The following is a 19461-nucleotide window of genomic DNA, read 5'->3' on the forward strand; positions in this document are numbered from 1 at the left end:
CTGAAACAGCACTCTGTCTCAACCCCTGTAAACACTTTCCTGCTGAGTTTATGGGCTCAGTCATTCATTTTGGGTGATGCTAAATAAAAGAATTAAGTCTATTTTTCAAATCACAGTCGTGCCATTTTTCAAAATAACGGATTATCTGCTGTATGAAACCACATACTCACTGGCTAATGACTTATTAACAAGTTAGTCAATGAACGAGCAGTTTCGCAGTCAGACCCACCCTCCCTCACCACATCCTTTTTTTGGTGATGGTGGAAATGTCTCGTCTCAAGACCTGAAAACCAGACTTCACCAATCGCTGACATCCATCCATCCATCCATCCATTCTCTTCTGCTATAAGATGACATCCATCCATCCATCCATCCATCCATCCATCCATTCTCTTCTGCTATAGGATGACATTTTCAAATAAAATCTCACACATACATTTTGACCTCTACTGTTGGAAGCTTTTCCATATAGGTATGCCAAATAGGTGAACATTTTATAAAATGGGGACAGGGATGTTAAATATAATATCAAATAGGCTGGTATTATAATCTGAGTGGATGCAAATCTACTTAGTTGGCTGAAGCCTCATGTTCACCCTTTGATGGTGAAGTTTACATCACTTAAACCAAAGTGAGCCCCTGTATACATGCATTGTGCTGGGCTAAGTTGGATAACTTGAACTAAATGTAAAATATTTATTATTTGAATGGTTTAATACAAAATATTTTGACCATAGAATCTATCTATCTATCTATCTATCTATCTATCTATCTATCTATCTATCTATCTATCTATCTATCTATCTATCTATCTATCTATCTATCTATCTATCTATCTATCTATCTATCTATCTATCTATCTATCTATCTATCTATCTATCTATCTATCTATCTATCTATCCATCAATCCATCCATCCATCCATCCATCCATAACACTTCTCCAATTCAGGGCTGGAGCCAATCCCAGCTGTGATAGAGCTAGAGGCTCATTACATCACGTGGCCAGTTTATTTCAGGGCTAACGCTGAGTGAAAGGCTCACATTCACACCCACAGCCAATTTACAATCACCAGTTAATCTAAAATGCATGTCTTTGGACTGTGGGAGGAAGCCAGAGTACCCAGAGACAACCCACAGACACAGGGAGAATATCCAGTGTCTGCACAGAATGGCCCTTGTCAGCCAGTGTATACAAACCCAGGACCTTATTGTTGTGAGGCCATGGACTAATTAAGGAATGGTAATGACTGATTGATGAACTTTCTGCAGGTAGACAGATGGTGTAGTAGTTAGCAATGTCATCTCACAGCTGTCTGTGGCTGTCCAGGGTGAATGTTGCCTCTTCCCCAGATTCCCCAAGAACTGGATCAGAAAATCAACACCACTCTGACATCTTAGCTGTGGTGCTAGAGTTCAGAGGCTGTTAGGTCGGAATGATTGAACAGTATTTGTTTCCCTGGTGAGTTTAATTTTCAAATCCAAAAAGAACTCCTAAAAAAAGAACTTCCTAAAAAAAAATTAACAACCAAACAGACGGAGAAGGGATACTTTTAAAATCCATTTGACACTGTACTCTAATTATTCTCTTGAGGAAAAGCGTTGCCTTGGATGTGAAGAGAAACAATCCCAATCCCCAGATTTGTGTGGTATGTCACCCTGAAGTCTGCTTTCTCACTGGCTTTACAGCTAATTCCCCCATTCTTCTCTGCTGTGCTTAGTGCAAAAGTAGAAACACATACACCACCCCCTGCTTCACACAGACACACATGCAGTGCATGTTTTTACTCTCTCTCTCTCTCTCTCTCTCTCTCTCTCTTACACACGCACACACACACACACACACACACACACACACACACACACACACACACACACACACACACACACACACACACACACACACACACACACACACACACACTTTGTTAGTAATCAGCCCTATTGAATTCCAGCAACAATAGGCGCTCATCCTCGGGCCACCCAAGCAGTGCATGCACACACACACACACACACACAAACACAAAGGCACACCAACAGCAGCAGATCATGAGTTCTGTCTTTTGTTCCTTTATAATGTTTTTTCTTCCTTCATTGATCTCACCTCACACAGGTCAGGAGTTGGCACTGGAAGATCCCGTTATCTGGACTATCAGCTTCTGGGCCCACACACTGCACTCACTTCCAGAAAGGAGGGAAGGAGCTGCTTTAACTACTGTTAACATCCACTGTCCTGGCAATACTGACGAGAAGCAGACCCGTTGAGCAGTTTTACATCCATGCTGTCCCTTATATGACAATTAAGAGATATACCGTGATCTGCTGCCATCATCATGGCTGTTACATTCCTTACTAATTGCAAAAACTGTTCCCGACTCTCAAAAAAACTGCGATAATCTATCTTGTAAAAAGGTTCATGGCGCGAAGACAAAATGGTTGGAATGATGAAGAAACTGCTAGTCTCACCCCGCGGCTCACATTTACCATTGCACAATATTTTTATTTTAGAGATAAGATAAGATAAGATAGTGTTTATTATTACTTTTATTTCTGTAATGTGAAAGCAGGTATAGATGCTCAGAGTGTACTTCATTCAGCCTATGGCATCAGATATACAATAATGTGCTCAAAACAAACACACCTTAATTTTTCTGTCTTAATAACTACAATCTTATGTGGTTCCCAGAATGACTCAGCACTCTTAAAAACACACATGTTCTTCTGTTACTTAGGCTGTGGGGACATAAATCTGTCTTTTCAGAGGAGTAGGTCCTCATAACATAAATCAATACATTAAACTGGGTGTGAGATTAGGGTAAGGTTAAACTAATATTAATCTCAGGGTAAGGTTTATGTTTAGATAGGCGGTTTTCATGCTAATGGTAAAGGTAAGTCTCCAGGAAATTAATAAAAAGATGAGGTTTCACACTCACATTGTTTTTTTTGTTTTTTTTTCATGGCAAAGACATGCTCTTTAGGTACATGCAAAAAAGTCTCTCAGAAGTGTGAACACTAGTCTGAACTGTTGTTTACATAATTTCCCCTCAAAGTATGCTGGGTAAGGCTCCAGCCCTGCCGTGACCCATAACTGGACATGTTTTCTCCTCACTGAGCTGTGACATTGCACACAAATGCGATGACATCACTCAGTGAGCAAATGTTCTCATAAATGAAAAGCTTTAAAACAAAATCAGCAGGGTCTGTATTGTTCCTAGCTTGAGGCTATGTGTGAGACAGCAGAAACTAAGAGACGTGTAAGTTTAGCATGTAAGTACCTTGAATATAGACACATGAACACTGTGTTGTGTTGTGCTGTCTGCCTGTCTCTGTGTGTGTGTGAGAGTATGAGGCTTGGTTTAGATGTGCATGTGCATGACAGCAACTTCAAAAGACTGAGGTATCAGATTCAGACATGGGCTGCTTTGCCTGGCCTGACAAATGAGGAGCTGTTGTGTGGGAAGCAAAGGAATTTACAGCATCTACCTTTTATCTACACAGGTGGGCCTGTGTGTGTATGCGTGTGCATCCGCGCACGAAGAGGCAGGGGTGTGTGTGTGTGTGTGTGTTGGTGTGTGTTTGTAAGAGAGAGCATGAGAGCGAGTGAGAATGTAGCTTGTTTTATGTTTGAGTGTTTCAGAATCTGCAGTGCACATGAACACAAGAGTCTTGACATTTGTGTGAATGTGAGTGATTATATGAATGTGTGTGTGTGTGTGTGTGTGTGTGTGTGTGTGTGTGTGTGTGTGTGTGTGTGTGTGTGTGTGTGTGTGTGTGTGTGTGTGTGTGTGTGTGTGTGTCCAAGATTTAGACAGGCAAGTCACAACAATAATTCAGGTGGCCAGTGATCCCAGGCACTTTACAGGTAGTTCAATGCTCCAGTTCAGTGGTTCCTAATGTTAAGTCATTGTTCATGAAGTGGGGATATTTTACACAGTAGGAAAAAACATACAGCCAAATGCATGTTGATGTATTTGGCTGAATGTGAAGGATTATTTCCTAACCCCAAACCTGTGTGGCTTTCAGTGGGTGTCAGATGACTGTCAGGAAGCTGAGGGTACTGTAATGCTTCCACAGCACCCCAGGCACTGTGAGATAACAATGAAATATAAACTGACAGACATCCAGATCATTCTGCAGCGAGTTTCCTGTCTTCATCATGTTCCATGCCAGTTATTATAAATATATTAATTATTCCTCGGGTCTATCAAGCTTATTTTTAATTAGACACACACAAAAAAGTAAGCAAATGGCTTGATCAGTCATAAAGATAGTGCATTTGTGTTGTGTTATCTTTTAACTGTTGTGTACCAGACAAAGATGGCAAGTTTCTTAAAGATATATGGAAAGCAGTGCTGCCAGAAATATGACTCTTGCCCTAGAGTAGGTATAGGAGATGCCATGTGGTCAATAAAATTTTAGGCCATATGAATACAGTGTGAGGCTAATTGGGGATTCTAAATTGTGATGGGTGTGGGTATGAATGTGAATGTGAGCGTGAATGGCCTCTGTGTTAGCCCTGTGACAGATTGGGTACCTGTCCAGGGTGTAGCCTGCGTCTCGCCGTATGACAGCTGTGATAGGCTCCTAGCCTACACAGTTATCTAACATATGTTTTGTAAATACTTTTTACTTCATGTAAAGTTTACATTTTGGTCTCAGAATGGTGAGAAATGAAGAAAAAAAATTTAAACTCTTCAAATTTGTGGTAAACACAAATGTACAAAGGAAATATACTGAAATATTGGATTGGAGAGGTTTTTTTTTTCAGTTTCAGCTTTGGCCAATGGACAAAAAGTGAGCTGTGTAATTTCAGTGATGGATGGATGGATGGATGGATGCATGGATACCCAGCTGATAAAGAGCTATTTTCAGTCCTTCACTGATAATATAACATTTTCTCCTCTCTCCCTTGTTGAGTGAAACAAAGACCTGAAAGTGTATCCAAGTCTTTATCTTGAGCATTTGATTGGAAAAAAAACCAAAGAAACACTTTTTCATTCCATTTATTTTGTTAGTTAAATTTCTATAGCAGGTGAGGGAACATAATGGTCACACAAGGGTTTTTTTTTTTTTTTCTTGAGCATAGTTTTCAGAAGTCACAGTGTTTTAGACATGGACAAGAACATTTTTAAAACTGACAATAAAGAAGGGAGGGCCAAGAGGAGACTCAAACACAAGGTGTAACAGTGGCAAACTCCTACACACCTTCTCCTTCATGGTCCTCCAACTGCCCCCTCTGCTCCATACACACACACACACACACGCGCACCTCCTATTCACACACACACACGCGCGCACACTCATACACGCGCACAAAGGCCTCAGCTTTAAAGTGTTGTCAACCCCTTCCCTCCCATGACCTCCCTCCCCATTCCAAAAAAAGCAAATTCAACAGAACAATAAAACAAAAGCAAACTCAGCCACAAATAGATATATTTATATATAATATATATTTACTCTTTAAAAATAGAACTTCAGTCTAGATACTAACATCTGTACAAACTACAAAAATAAAATTTTAATATAAATAATTTATATGGCATGACATTAACATTTTTTTTTCTGAAATAAACTACAAATCAATGCAGGACACCCCCTCCCACCCCCCTTCCGCACACACACACACACACACACACACGCACACACGCGCACGCACGCACGCACGCACACACAGATATTGACAACACCCCCTGGCTGTCTATGGTCTGATCAAACTGTGAAAGGTGTTTTGTTCATTCAACTGCAGTAGCTACTTGACTGTTCTTTCATATTTACAAAAAACCCCAAACAAACAAAAAAACAAAGCTGCCACTTGGAAAATGACAAAAATAAAATAAAATAAGATCTGCAAGTTTCTCCCTGCAATCTAACCTGGCAGTGATGAGACAAATACTGAACAAGAATAATAACAACTGAAACTGTGTAAAGCAAATTAAATGAAAGAAATGTAACATGACATATATGAGGTTTGCACTAACAGACAGAGAGTCATTAAAAAAAAGTGAGTCAGAGCGTGTCAAAGCACTAACAAGACAGAACCGGTTTACATGTTGTCATAATTGCGCAGGGTTGCAATCAAAAGAGACCCTAATAACTCTAAAGCAGCCAGCAAAGAAAAAAAAAAAAGAAGAACATAATAAAATAAAACAAAAGAACTCCCTTTGCATTTTTGAACTTAAGATTCCCTTTGAAAAGTAACACGAGAAGGTGAACAACACTTTTGTTAAAGTGACAAAAGTAAACATCACCCACTGTAGAGCTTACAAAAACTGCAGAAGAAAAAAAAAAAATTATCACAGCTCCTTCAAGTAATTTCAAACTGCAGAAGCCAATGGGGCACAGATTTAACAGGAAATGTGAATTAGGTGTGACATGATGGCTGACTGATCAGATTCAACCGTTTTTAAATAGATGGTGATGGATTACTGCCTCACGGCAAACATTCTGTGTCTCAACAAGACAAAGAGACACAAACATATTAATACCATATAGAACATAATACTGAACTCTGAATGCTGTGATAACAGGAGGAGGGCGACGTAGTGAAGGCACGGCGGTTACTACTGTTAAGAAAACACCATCTGCTGTGTAAGTTTTACAGTGCACACTATGACAGAATATCTCGCAGTGTAACACTGTGATAGATGTTAATGGGGGGGGGGGGGGGGGGGGGGGGGGGGGGGGGGGGGTGAAGGGGGTACTGCATTTTTAAGGCAAATTGCTTAAAATTATTTTGAAGTGTAGCAGCAAAAAAAGAACATCATACAAATAGAAATAAAACACTGACCATGTATGTTCAATAGCCTATTATCTTAATAACATCTCAGCTTTGTGAAAACATATAGCACATTTCTTATTCTATACAGTGCAGGGGGACAAAAACAAAAAACAAAAAAAAAACCAACCACCCCACATGAAGATAATCTTTTACATCTGAACTTTTACACAAGAGAATACCCAAGTTATACAGTACTCTTTTAAATAGCTTCCCTCTTGTTTAGTATTAAAATATATACTCATAAATTTATATAATTCTTAAAACAATTTTTTTTCTTCTTAACACATCCTTGAAGTAAATCCTCTCTTTTATTCTTTAAAGTCTATCTACAGTTGCGTGACATGACGCCATCTGGACGCTCTGGGAAGTAACCAAAGACTCGAAGTGAGAGGGCATGGCGTGTGAGAGAGTCTAGCAGTCTTTGGGTGCCTGGATCCTCAGCTCCCCTGCAGCAGACAGAAAACAGAGAGTGATTAGACATTAGCCATGGGGACACTGAGTCGTTTTCACATGGCTTAAATGCAGGTCAATGACAAAAAAGCTAGAAAACTTTGCTCACCTTGTGTCTTGCCAAGCTGATACTCTGTCTGGCCCTGTGTTGCTTCCAAGTCCTGGAGCTCTAGAGAGTCTCTTTTACATGAAGAAAAGTTTGTTTTGTCACCACAAGTCCTCTTAGCAGCCTCAAAACAGTCCGACTCACTGTCCGTGTCAAAACCTTCATGCATGTAGCCTTGGTATGCTGCTCCTGGCAAGGTCGGATGGACAGCCACTGTCACAGAGGCTGTGGCTGTAACCATAGTAACAGGTCCCCCAGTGGACCCTTGTGGTGTTGGCAGGGTAGTGTTGCTATGACTATAGCTCGGCCCTTTAGTCCTGTTTGGCTGAGGCCCTTTAACGTTCTGGAGCCTGGGGCCACTTTGAAAAGTCCTCCCAGAAAAGTGGGTTCTGTCACTGGGTAAATGTTGGCCAGGCTGAGCCTGGAATCTCTGGAAGTCCCTCTGCTGCTCCCGCTTGTTTTCATCCCAGCACGCAACCTGGGAGCCAAGAGGTGACTGTGCAATGTGGGAAGATTCACTTAATGGTTCAATCCTCCCACCAGGAGCTGTTGCATTTTCTTTAAATGGCTTCACCACCTACAGCAAACAAAGATTTATGGTTAACTTTCAGAAAATTTGGAGAACACACACAAGACCAAGGGCAGGTTATTTTATCTGTGTGATCGTGCAGCGTACCGTGAGTTTAGGGAAGCTCGGGTTCTTGCTGGCTTCCAGCAGTATATGAGATGTTGCAGGTGCAACGCTGGTGTGTGATGCTAAGTATGCACTCCGATCACAGTACTTATAATCCTCGTCCCCAATCCCTGAAGTAGTGGTCAATTCAGAGTAATACTCCGAGTCTGATGACTCAGAAAATGCCTGCTGACGAGACGAGCGGGGGTTGCGGTGGCCTGTGTAGTACCCATGGTGGGTCATTGGTGGAGGCAGCGGAGGCTCTGGAGAAGGTGACGGCAGGCAGCTGGCATTGTCAACTGGGGTGACCTCAGCCGGAGGACCCATCATGGAGAGGAGGACTGGGAGGAGAACCAAGCCATTCAGCATCCCCAAAACAGTCAGGATAGCTAGCACAGCGAAGAAATACCTGAAGGATGGAGAGACATGAGATGTTAGTTTAGGCATGAAACAAAAACAGACATGATAAAGAACCAGTGTCAGATTAAAAGCAGCTGGGAGCATGTAGTAGTGACTATAGCTGTTAACTCATTTAACTACACTGTAAACCCAGATAAGTTGAATCTACTTAAAAAACCAAGGTAACTCGTTGCCCTAAATTTTTTAAGTAATGAAACAGTTCATTTAACTCAGCCTGTTAAGTAAGCACTACTCCATTTCCAGTTGAACTAAATTGTATGTTCTAATTGACCAAACTTCTCTTTTATAGTTCATGAAAAAATAAAATGTCTTTTGATCAATCAATTCCCCCCTATCCTTTTCATGGTTGTGTGGGGGGTGGTGGGGGCTGGAGCCTATCCCAGCTGACAAGGCAGTAAGATGCAGGGTACACCCTATACAGGTCACCAGCCTGTTGCAGGGCTGACACAGACAACCATTCACACCTGTGGGCAATTTAGAGAGACCAATTAACCTAACCCCAGTAACTGCATGTCTTCAGATTGTGAGAGGAAACCCACACAGACACAGGAAGAACATACAAACTCCACACAGCAAGAGTCCCGGGCTAAGGTGGGATTGAACTCAGACTATCAGATAGCTATTCTAGCTCTGAGGCAGCAGTGCTAACCACCACACCACCACGCTACCCAGTAACACAAATATTTTTTTCAGTGTTGAACTGTGTCTGTTTAAATTTGGTAAATAAACATGATAAAACTCAGCCCTGCTGAATGCTGGTACATTAACATTTACAAATAACATTTGTCCATGGAACAATAAAAAAAACTATACGAGAGAGCGTTGTGAACAAAAACACCAAATGTCTTCTATTCAAAACAGCGAGAGGCCTGGGCCAAGCCGGAATTGAACCCAGACCTTCTAGATGGCATTCTACCTGTGAGGTGGCACTGCTAACCATCATGCCACCATGCAGCTCTGCTCTGTTAAAACTGGTATAAACTAGATCTTTAGCAGGTGCAAAACTTGATGATATTAAGTTGTTTGAACTCAAACACATGATTATAATAAGATAGACCATCAAAAAGTACAGTCTACTCAGCATTAACAAGTAATTTTCACATTCTAGGTAATTTTAAGTAATATGAACTCAATATTTTTTAAGTGGAATCAAAATCTGGGTTTACAGTGTAACATGACGAACTTGCTTACACTGAACAGGTCTGTCATCCCTCTTTAACCTATTGCAAATATTTCAATCAAATATATGTGCATTGGAATGTGCACTGACAGAGCCACAGTCCATTTAATTGTGTTTTCTTTTGCATGCTAAGTTTTATAGGCACTTAAAATGCAGATGCGTTAAAAGTGTCGGCCAAGCTCATGACACTTTGACACAAAGTACAAAACATTTAATAACTGTTTAACTTTTTTGTTATGCAACAAAAAATGCGCAAACTCAAACGGACTTCTGTTTTAAAGGTACAAAAACACACATGCGTATGCATGGCTCCAAACACACACATAGTTGGCACATGAGGAAGGGAAGTAGCTCAGGGGAAGAAGTCAGGGAAAGCCCAGTGTTTGTGTATCAAAGGCGAGGGGGTGGGGGTGGGGGGCAAATCTGATTCCCTGCTTAGTCCAACTAAAACATGCTTTGATGCCTCCACTGCTGCTACAAGATATTCTTTCGCTCTTTTGTGTGTGTGTGTGTGTGTGTGTGTGTGTGTGTGTGTGTGTGTGTGTGTGTGTGTGTGTGTGTGTGTGTGTTTGCATCTCTGTACAGCTCTGAGGAGGCCACGGGTGGAGGCAGGCCACAAGAAAGAGCTCCCCAAGAAAATTAGAGAGGACTCCACTTAAACACTAACAGAAAGCAGGGAGACAGTGAGATGCTAACCACCAGCCAGACTTAAAGAGGTAAAACAACAAAAAAAATAAATAAATAAGAGGGAGGGGAAAAAAATGACAGTTGGTATGAGGGGAAAAAAGCCAACAAGGACAAGGATAATAGCTGCAGAGTGTTATGGAAACATTCTCTCTGAATGGACTACTACAGTGATTATTACTACTACCTCACTTGACAAAGGTCACTTTTTTGTCTGATATGTTTTCCTTTTTCCTCTCCAAACAGCTGTCCTGATTTTCTTCTCTTATCAGAAGCAAAACACATGTCTACATAACCAGCTTTGACACAAACCCTGCAGGGATGCACACGTTTAATCGGCATGCTTTATCAAATTAAAGCACATTCACCTGCAGATGCTTAAATTACAAATAGTTTATGATTATTTTTTATGCACTGGCTTCCACATTTGAGCTCAGTTGTTTATTTTCATCAAAAAAAATTACAATTCTTTACATGGTGGAAAAAGAGACAGAAAGAAAGAGTGAGACGTTGGTGGGACCTCCAACAGCATCTCACTGTTAGGAATTCTGTTGTTTATATAAACTGTAATCTTTTCCATTCGTTGTCAGGCCTGAAGAGTCGTGTGTGTGTGTGTGTCTGTAAGAATGAGACGGTAAGCGCTTACGCGCATGTACATATGTGCGTTTCTCTTCGTGTGTACGCCCTCGTGGCCTGCCCGCGTGTGCGTGCATTCTACCTAAGTATGTGTGTGAGAGAGGTCTCTGAGCAGAGCTGAATTAGGCGTGCTGTTTATTCAGTGCATTACAAGTCCAGGAGATGTTTACAGCTGTATATTTATGCTACTCCCCAGCTAGCCAGCTTTGGCTTCCCCCAGTCAGCTACAGCTACAGCTAAACAAGACCTCCAACAGAGACTAGCCCCCTCTGTCTCTCTTTCACACTGTGTTTTTCGAAAATTATCTCTCAATAATGTGAGCAGAGAAAAAACACTGGAAATTTGTTCTGTGACACCCTTAATCCCAACCCCATTCACTAGTTATTCTCAAATTCCATATATATATATATATATATATATATATATATATATATATATATATATATATATATATATATATATATATATATATATATATATATATATATGCTTTGACCTATGCACCCACAAAAACCTTATATCCTTCTACGGAAGCCACCCTCAGAAAACTTCTGTCTCTGTTTCTGCAGAAAACTGCTTTTTATGTCATGGAGGCCTGCTGCAGTCTGTGAGCTCAAGGCTGTGGTTTAGGGTTTGGGCCGAGACCACATTCGGCTGAAAAACATGGAGGCATTCGCCTTTTTTCCACTCTGACCATGAAACAGTGGTAGAAAACGCACGCACACACGAGAGAGTAGATGCACACACATTTTACACTCACCCATGTAGACACACACGCACACACACATGCGTGCATACACACACATACACACAGAGGGGTCTGTTGGTGGGCTGCAGAGCATCTGACCAGTTCAAATTTAGCTCCACTTTTTTATTACGACATCCAACGTGGAGGGGAGAGAATGCCAAACAGATGATAGGAATTTTTACAGATTCCCTTGTGTGTGTGAAAGAGACAGCGTGAAAGAGTGAGAGGGAGACACCACCCAGTGGGCAGCAGAACACTTCCATGTTTACAAGCAGCTGCTACACACCCTTGATGTTTTCCCCATTTGTTTCACTCTGAGGTTGAGGAGTGAGATGTGTGTGCGCCCCCAGAGTGACAGAACCAGGTGCTTATTTGTCACTGTTTGTGTGTCTATAAAAAAAGGAGTTCCACCTGCATGCAGAACTGAACCCACACCTCCCAAACTGAGGCTTCCCACAGCACCCAAAGTGAAGCAAGACTCAACACAAACTACTGATTCTTCTAAAGGTAGCATATGAGCTTTTCAAATGTGCACGCAAACACATGTGGACACGCTCTCACAGCAGCTCACCTCATGATGAAGTCAAACTCAGACCCCGCCAGCATGAGAACACCCAGCAGTGTGGAGATTGCGCCGTCAACCACTGGGGCAAACATGTGCTCCAGCGCCACCGCCGAGCGCTTGTTTCTGTTGCCAATCGCTGTCAGGAAGCCCTGCGGAAGAGGGGGAAGGTGGGGGAAAAGAAGTTAGTTGGAAATCTTACCGATCACACAAAACTTGTGCTTGCGGTGAGGCTTGGCAAGCTCTGGCATTCCTGCATTTGGTTTTGTTGAGGATTACAACACTATGCAACAAGACAGTACACTGCGCAAGGATGCAGGTTGCCAGCATCAACAAGGAAGCCAATACTTCAAAACTGAAGGTGCAATTCACCAAATAAAAATAAATGATTAAATAAAATACAATACAGTAAATACTTTAATGTATTTCTTCCATTAGGTATGAATATAGATGACAAGCATTAGGTATTGCTCATTCCTCTGTAACAAATAATGGTGCCTTACCAGTGCGATGTGAACAGTAAACTCGACTCCGATGCCCACGGAAGCGATCAGGATGACCACGGGAATGGCACTGAGCTTGATGCCAATCAGACCCATGATGCCAAACAACTCCACAGTCATCATGGCCAAAATAAACACCTGAAAAGCACACATGAAATTTAGCACTTCCACTTTTCCAGTACAGGAAAAATTAGGCTATCCAACAGCTAACACAGTAGGATGACATAAGAGGGTATAGCTAAAGTCTTGCTGCCAGAGTCTTTGACCCTGTGCTCAAGATCTTAATGAGTTGGGATCAAATTTCCCACCCTCAGGTTAATACCATCCCCCTTTCCCCCTGTATTCCTTCCTTCTCCTTCTCTTCTTCTTTCCTATAGGTGCTTAACACCAAAGATTGACAGCACCAAAGGCAACAGACTATTGGCACTTTAATCATATTTACTTTCACAAAACAATTTTTTTCCTCACAAGATTTGCAGCCTGTATTGATCATTTTATTGTTTCCAACATTTAATACAGCAGATAAGTAATCTAATGCCACAGTTTTTGAATGCCTTAATGTGTGGTGTTACTGTAAATAGCAATACAAACAGCACCAACTATCCCTAGAAAACGAGGGGGAGAAAGCAGTTCCTGGCCAACAGTGGCTTTAGATCCCAGCAGGGGCTTTTAGCTGGGGCAAGATTAAATTGTCAATGATAAAAAGCTGTTTTACTGCTCAATCACATACAGACTGGGTGAAACCTTCATAGGCTGGTTGATGCTTGGAGACTATATGTGCATGTAGCTGTGCCTCTCTGTCTGTGGAGATCGTGTTGTGTTGTTGTCTCAGTCGGTGCTACTTAAATTAAACACATTCCTACTGAAACCGGCTCTGTTGTTGTGCTATGGACCCCCAACAGGGATATGCGGATGTGTGTTTCTATGTGAGTTTGGGGTCTTTAAGGACCACCGGTCCCACCAGCCTGTGTGTGAAATGTTATCCATCTGTTGACCACTCAGATTGTCTCTTTCCCCCCCTCTCCCGCACGCACATACACGTACAGACAAATATCCCTGATGGATGGGTTGAGCAGGCCAAGGTCGCAACCGGGCAGATCTGTCCTGTCCCCAGATCTCTCCCTCTCCCTCTGACAAAGGCAGTGAGAGAGTTGGAGGTAGAGGCTTCAGGAGGGCAAAGCCTTTCTTGCTCCTTTGCATTTCCTTTTTCTAGGTTGGCCGAGCCCACATTAGAATGACAAAGGGCCCTGTGTATGTGTGCATGTGTGTGCGTGCGTGTGTGCTGGCCCTCCGCAGAGAAAAAGGGGCCCCCCTAGACACCGTTATTGAGCTATGCTGAGAAGGATGAAAATAAAGAGAGCAGAGAACGAGAGGGAGGATGGGGTTAAGGATGCTGAGGTAGGATGAAGTGAGGAAGTAAGAATCAAATGAGAAATTATGGGGAAAAAGGGTGATAAGAAAGATGAAAAAGTAGAGCATATGATGAAGACCTGTTGACTTACAATAATGCCTGCAGTCCAGGGGTTGAGCAGGAGGATTGCACAGACCAGGAAGGTGCAGGCCAGCACCACACTGATCGACAGCAAGAACCAGTGTCGGAGGCCAATGTACTGCTCCCAGAACAGGAAGGGGTATCCGTTAGGGTAATTGAACACACCCTTGCGGCTAAACTCATCACAAATGGTGCGCACACTCTCGATGGCTTCCACAAAGTCGCTGGCCTGGCGAAGGCCGTTCAGGTAGAAGGGAAACTGAGCAAACTCCAGAGGTTCTGCAGCTGGGACTACAACAGAGGATGAGAAGAAAGTAAGGTTATTTTGCGCTCACACTACAAGTCATCTTCAGGTGCGTCCACTCTGACCAAGAATAAACACTTACTGCGCAGATTTTCCCCTGTAGTGTCATACTTGTCATGAATCCACTCTCTCGGGTGAGGATAGAAGTTGGCCTGGGAGGCAGCGTAGCCCAGGGGATCATTACTGACCCAGACTGTCAGGTAAATGTAAAAAACCTCTGGGTGGATCAAACCCTCTACATCCACCAGCCGACGAGAGGTCAGCTAGAGAAAGATTTTTAGAAATTTGTGTTTGTTAACAACATATTATAACAAAGCAATTTCTCTTTATATGAGGTTTTTTTTTTTTTTTTAACTCACCTGGCTGTAGTTAAAAGGCTCTTTCTTGGAGCCAGTCTGGATCAGGAGCTTGTATGCCAGCGCTCCATCCTCTGTGCCGTTGCGATAGCTGTCAGCAGTAATTCTGCCTGCCTGCCAGTCAGCATCAAAAGCAGCCTGAAGACCTGTGTGTGAGGTAAAACACACAAAGAAGAGAAAGGATTATTGTGTCTGTCATTTATAAAGGCTTTAATTTCTGTTATCATAACAGCTCTTCCGCATGTCTGCCTGTGTGGGCAGTGATGCTGAAAATGTGAAATATCAAGTTTCCTTCTCTGGATCAGATTGGCCTGATAGTCATTACTTCTTCTTCACCGAACCTGACAAATTCTAGCCTAAGGACACACACACACACACACACACACACACACACACACACACACACACACACACACACACACACACACACACACACACACACACACACACACACAAGCAAAGATAGCCTATGACCCTAAACCATGAGCTACTACACCACCATGAGCCCAGGTGGATGCGGCCTAACAATGTGACTGAACTTTCACTCACCCTTTGCATATTCTAACCCCGACAACCACACTCACTCACTGCTGTCTTTAGCAAAAAGTATGCCTCAAACAATTTGATGCATACAGTATCAGACTGACATCATTATCAAAAAGACACAGAGAAGAAGTTATTGCCTAATTCCCTTAAAATACAAAATAACATAGCCTGAATTCTTACCTCTGAGCCAATCCTGGAAGTAGTGCAGCCACATGCGGGGTAGTTTGTTGTCACTGTCTCTGACCACATATCGAACTGAGTTGAAGGCATTGTGCAGCTGAATTAGCAGCCTTTGAGACCGGGCGTAATCGAATCCGTCCATAGTCACCAGGTACATGTTATAGAAGGAGAAATACTTAAACTGGGCGTCGATGAAGTCATACTCCTTGGTGTCACGTGGCACGATATCAGTCAGGTAAAGACCGTCGTGCACCATGGTGGTACCATACAAGCTGAGACCCAGGAGGCACAGGAAGAGAACAACCACGGCAGCTTTGCTCTTAGGCTTAAGGAGCAGAGGGGCATATTTTTCCCTGGCAAAATTGGACAGGTTCCAGTGCAGGAAAGGGAGTGGTACACACTTTTTCCCTGATCTGGAGTCATCCACCTGGGCTAAGAGGTCTCGTGTGGAGCTGGAGGTAGGGGTGAAGAGCTGGGAGCCATAGGGGTCTGGCACAGAGGTGGTGGTGGGGGAAGGTGAGACGGCTAGATGGAGGAAATACAAGCAGAAAATGAGTGTTTTGGTATCATGAATTCTTGTATTGCCAGAATCATCACATAGTTCAATTTACCTTGAGGCTGGGAAGGGGGGCAGAGGATGATGGAAGGAGGGCTGGTGGAGATCTGTGAGGTAGGCGGCAGGATCGTTACGATGTGCTGGCCCGCTGCGTCGCACTGTGTGAATGCCTGAACCGTCGTAGTGATCTGGGTGCTGGTGGTGATTGTAGATCCAGCCGTGTACTGGTGTGTGTGCACTGTCGCCGTTGTGGGCGTGTGAGGCTGTTCTCCGGCATCCGATAACTCATGCGGAGAGAGGTGGATGACACGATCTGAGCATGGGCTGTAAAGGCAGCAGAGGATGTCCAAACGCTTGTCCTCGCGACGGTGGAGGTCCAAACTGAGGATGGCGGGGAAGATGAGCAGCACCATGGCAAAGTTAAACACAACCACAATGGCCGCCTAGGGAGAGGGAAGAAAAAATACAGAGAGAAATAAGAGAAAGATAGAGCTAAGAAGAGACTGAACAGTATATAAAATTACAGACACACCAGCGCAGCTGAGAAGAGTCAGGACTGTTTTTTTTTTTATGCCTGAGACCACAGCCCAGTAAGTAAAGAAAAGCTCTACTCTAAATCACTAGCCAGGAATACTAAGCGAGCCAGGAGGGGAGAGAAAAGAAAGAAAGAAGTCACAAAAAGAAAGAACTGTTAAAAAGAAGCGAGGAGGGGGTATATATGCAGCAAGTTTGAGCAAAACCATCACCCTTCACCAGTACAGCTACCACCTCCCTACTCACCCCAGGCCCTGAAGCTGACATTCTAACTGGCTGTGGTTTCCAGAGTGTGTCCATCTATGTGTGTATATTTGTGTGTGAGCTTGTGTGTTTCGGACCACCCACAGTTAGTCACAGATCAGAGAAAACCGCTTTGACGGGCCAGTGATATACTGGTCCACTCCTCCCTCCCTCTCCCTGCTGTTCTCTCTCTGTCTGTTCATCACTGTCTTTCCTCTGATTATTCCCCATTATACACATGCACGTGCGTGCACACACACACACACACACACACACACACATTCACATCATATATATATATATATATATATATATATAAATGCACACTTGCACACAAAGACGTGCACACATACTCAGAAAAAGTTGGCCCTCTAGGTGCAGTGGCAATAAAACCAGGAACAAAGGCTCTGAATAAATGTCACCTCTTTTAAGTTATCTCTTTCATTTTAAAAGGAGCCCAAGGCCTCACGGTGTGCGATTGTGTACTACTTGTTTATGTATGTAAGCATGTGTGTAAAGGCGTGTGTGTGTGTGTGTGTGTGTGTGTGCAAAACATACCTGCAATGAGAAAGCTCGCAGGGCAGGGATGGGTACAAGAGCGGCCATGAAGAATGCAATCATGTTGTTGAGTGAAGTCAAAGCCACGCTGGTGCCGGTGCGACGCAGACAGTCTCCTGTTCGCTCCTTTACCAAAAAAACAAAAAACAGACACAAATCAGATGAGAGGAAAGAAGAGGAGAGGACAAGGCAATAGAGGAGAAGAGACTTTGAAAGGTACCTTAAAGGGGATGTTGCTTTCAGTTTCTGTGAAGGAGTGAGCCAACAAAAACATGTCATCCACACCAATCCCCAGCGCCAGGAAGGGAAGCACCTGGAATAGGAAAAACATCAGTAGAGAATAAAGGTCTGAATGATCATTTAGCATGTGATATCAAACTCTGGGATTTAAATCAAAGGAAGAAACCCTTTAACTTTAAATGTGCTTATGAACTGAATTATGTACGCTGTTTCCTTTGTTTTGTACCTGTGTCGTTGCAGCATTGAAGGAGAGGCCGAGCAAGGAGCAGAGACCCAATCCAGCTGCCACTGACAGAGCCACCAACAACACCCCAGCCAACCCCACGGCCCCCTGGGACTTGGCACAGTCCCACCTCAGCATAGTCACACAGGCATAGGCCAGCTGGAGAGGAGACAATGTATTATTAGAGACTGTGAAATGATATAAGATACATATTATCCATTATTAATGGACAAAAATCAGTGAATATAATCACCATGAGCAGGTATCCTCCAGCCACCCTGATGACACTGACATCAGAGAAGGACTTCATGATGTCATTGAGTGTGGTGGTGGAGAAAGCGTGGATAGACTGACTGGAGTTTGCTGGAACACTCTGGTGAACCACCTGAAGGGGAAACATCAATCAACTGTCAAAGTGTTCTGCTGAATACCTCAAAGAAGAAAAAACGCTACTCAATTTACAGCTTAACAGTGAAGAAGAGCAACTGAAATAATATACTCCTTCTTATACACATGATCCAAAATCACCCTAAACTCCTCCTGCAGGGCCGTATCTAGGACCCTTAAAATCTAAAAAGGCCCTTTTCCATTTGAAATGCGCACGGCTGTGAAAGTGAGTAAGACCACACGAGTGTGTTTTTACTTGTGCTAGCATGTGCGTGTGTGCGTGCATAAGTATGACAACTGAGGAGTAATGAGCACAGATGCCAGAGGTTGTGAGGTCAAAGGTGAAAAAGGATGGGATCACATGGCTCAGAAGGCGACTCTTGGCACTTCATGCCATGAAAGAACCGAAGCGCCCGAAAGCCATTTACCTGTAAAGCATTCAGTCATCATTCACCATCTCAAACAGATCTGCTCTTGTACTTTAATATGTTGGTGGGGGGGCCTCATGTCTCTGTCAGTTTACGTTTGAGTTTGTTACCCCTCTTCCCCTCCCCAAATGCCCATCCCTCCCTCCGTGCTTCCCCCTCACCCTGGTGGGTGTCAGCTATCACAGCAACAGCTTGTTCCTATAACTAGGACCCTGACAGAGAGAGATGATTGGCCTACCACACACACAAACACACACCAGCCTGGTGCTCTGGTCTGCCCTGCGATTCAATTTACAAGGGAGCTGAAGACTGATGGAATTCAGACACTGCAGATTAAAGTCTCAGTGCGGTCGTGTGTGTGTCAGTTAAGACACGGGGAGCACGGGGACAAGGAAATGTGCTCTCGTTTTTCTCATCCTCTTCTTACATGTCCTCAGTGACAACAAAATATCTCTATTTCTGTTAACCTTGAAGCATGGCGCGTTTAAAGGAACACAAAATTTGTGCATGCGTTCGTACCTCGACAAACTTTCTCTGCCAGGACTCAAGGATGGCGGTGGCTTTTTCTTCATTCCAGTTAATGTCGTGGATTTCGTAGTCATCCTTAAAGTGCTCATATAACTGCTTAGGACTCATCAACAGGAACATGGTCTGAAGAGCCTCCGCACTGCAAAAC

General features: G+C 43.2%; 1 protein-coding gene across 2 annotated transcripts in view; it reads right to left on the reverse strand.

Annotated features, from left to right (window-relative positions):
* Nucleotides 1-6690: 6690 nt before the first annotated feature.
* ptch2 (patched 2) overlaps nt 6691-19461 on the reverse strand; it is a 28256-nt gene continuing 15485 nt past the window's right edge. For both annotated transcript variants that reach the window (XM_030751643.1, XM_030751644.1), the window contains exons 9-23: nt 19305-19452; nt 18224-18355; nt 17974-18129; nt 17728-17820; nt 17508-17633; nt 16228-16615; nt 15617-16141; nt 14894-15036; nt 14617-14797; nt 14241-14521; nt 12739-12876; nt 12245-12387; nt 8009-8414; nt 7336-7909; nt 6691-7222 (exon numbers count right to left, since the gene is read on the reverse strand). In XM_030751643.1, coding sequence (XP_030607503.1) covers nt 7188-7222; nt 7336-7909; nt 8009-8414; nt 12245-12387; nt 12739-12876; nt 14241-14521; nt 14617-14797; nt 14894-15036; nt 15617-16141; nt 16228-16615; nt 17508-17633; nt 17728-17820; nt 17974-18129; nt 18224-18355; nt 19305-19452 — 3469 coding nt within the window. In that variant the 3' untranslated portion in view covers nt 6691-7187. The remainder of the gene's footprint in view (nt 7223-7335; nt 7910-8008; nt 8415-12244; nt 12388-12738; nt 12877-14240; nt 14522-14616; nt 14798-14893; nt 15037-15616; nt 16142-16227; nt 16616-17507; nt 17634-17727; nt 17821-17973; nt 18130-18223; nt 18356-19304; nt 19453-19461) is intronic.

The sequence above is a fragment of the Archocentrus centrarchus genome, chromosome 17, assembly GCF_007364275.1.
Source record: "Archocentrus centrarchus isolate MPI-CPG fArcCen1 chromosome 17, fArcCen1, whole genome shotgun sequence".
Taxonomy (NCBI): Eukaryota; Metazoa; Chordata; class Actinopteri; order Cichliformes; family Cichlidae; genus Archocentrus; species Archocentrus centrarchus.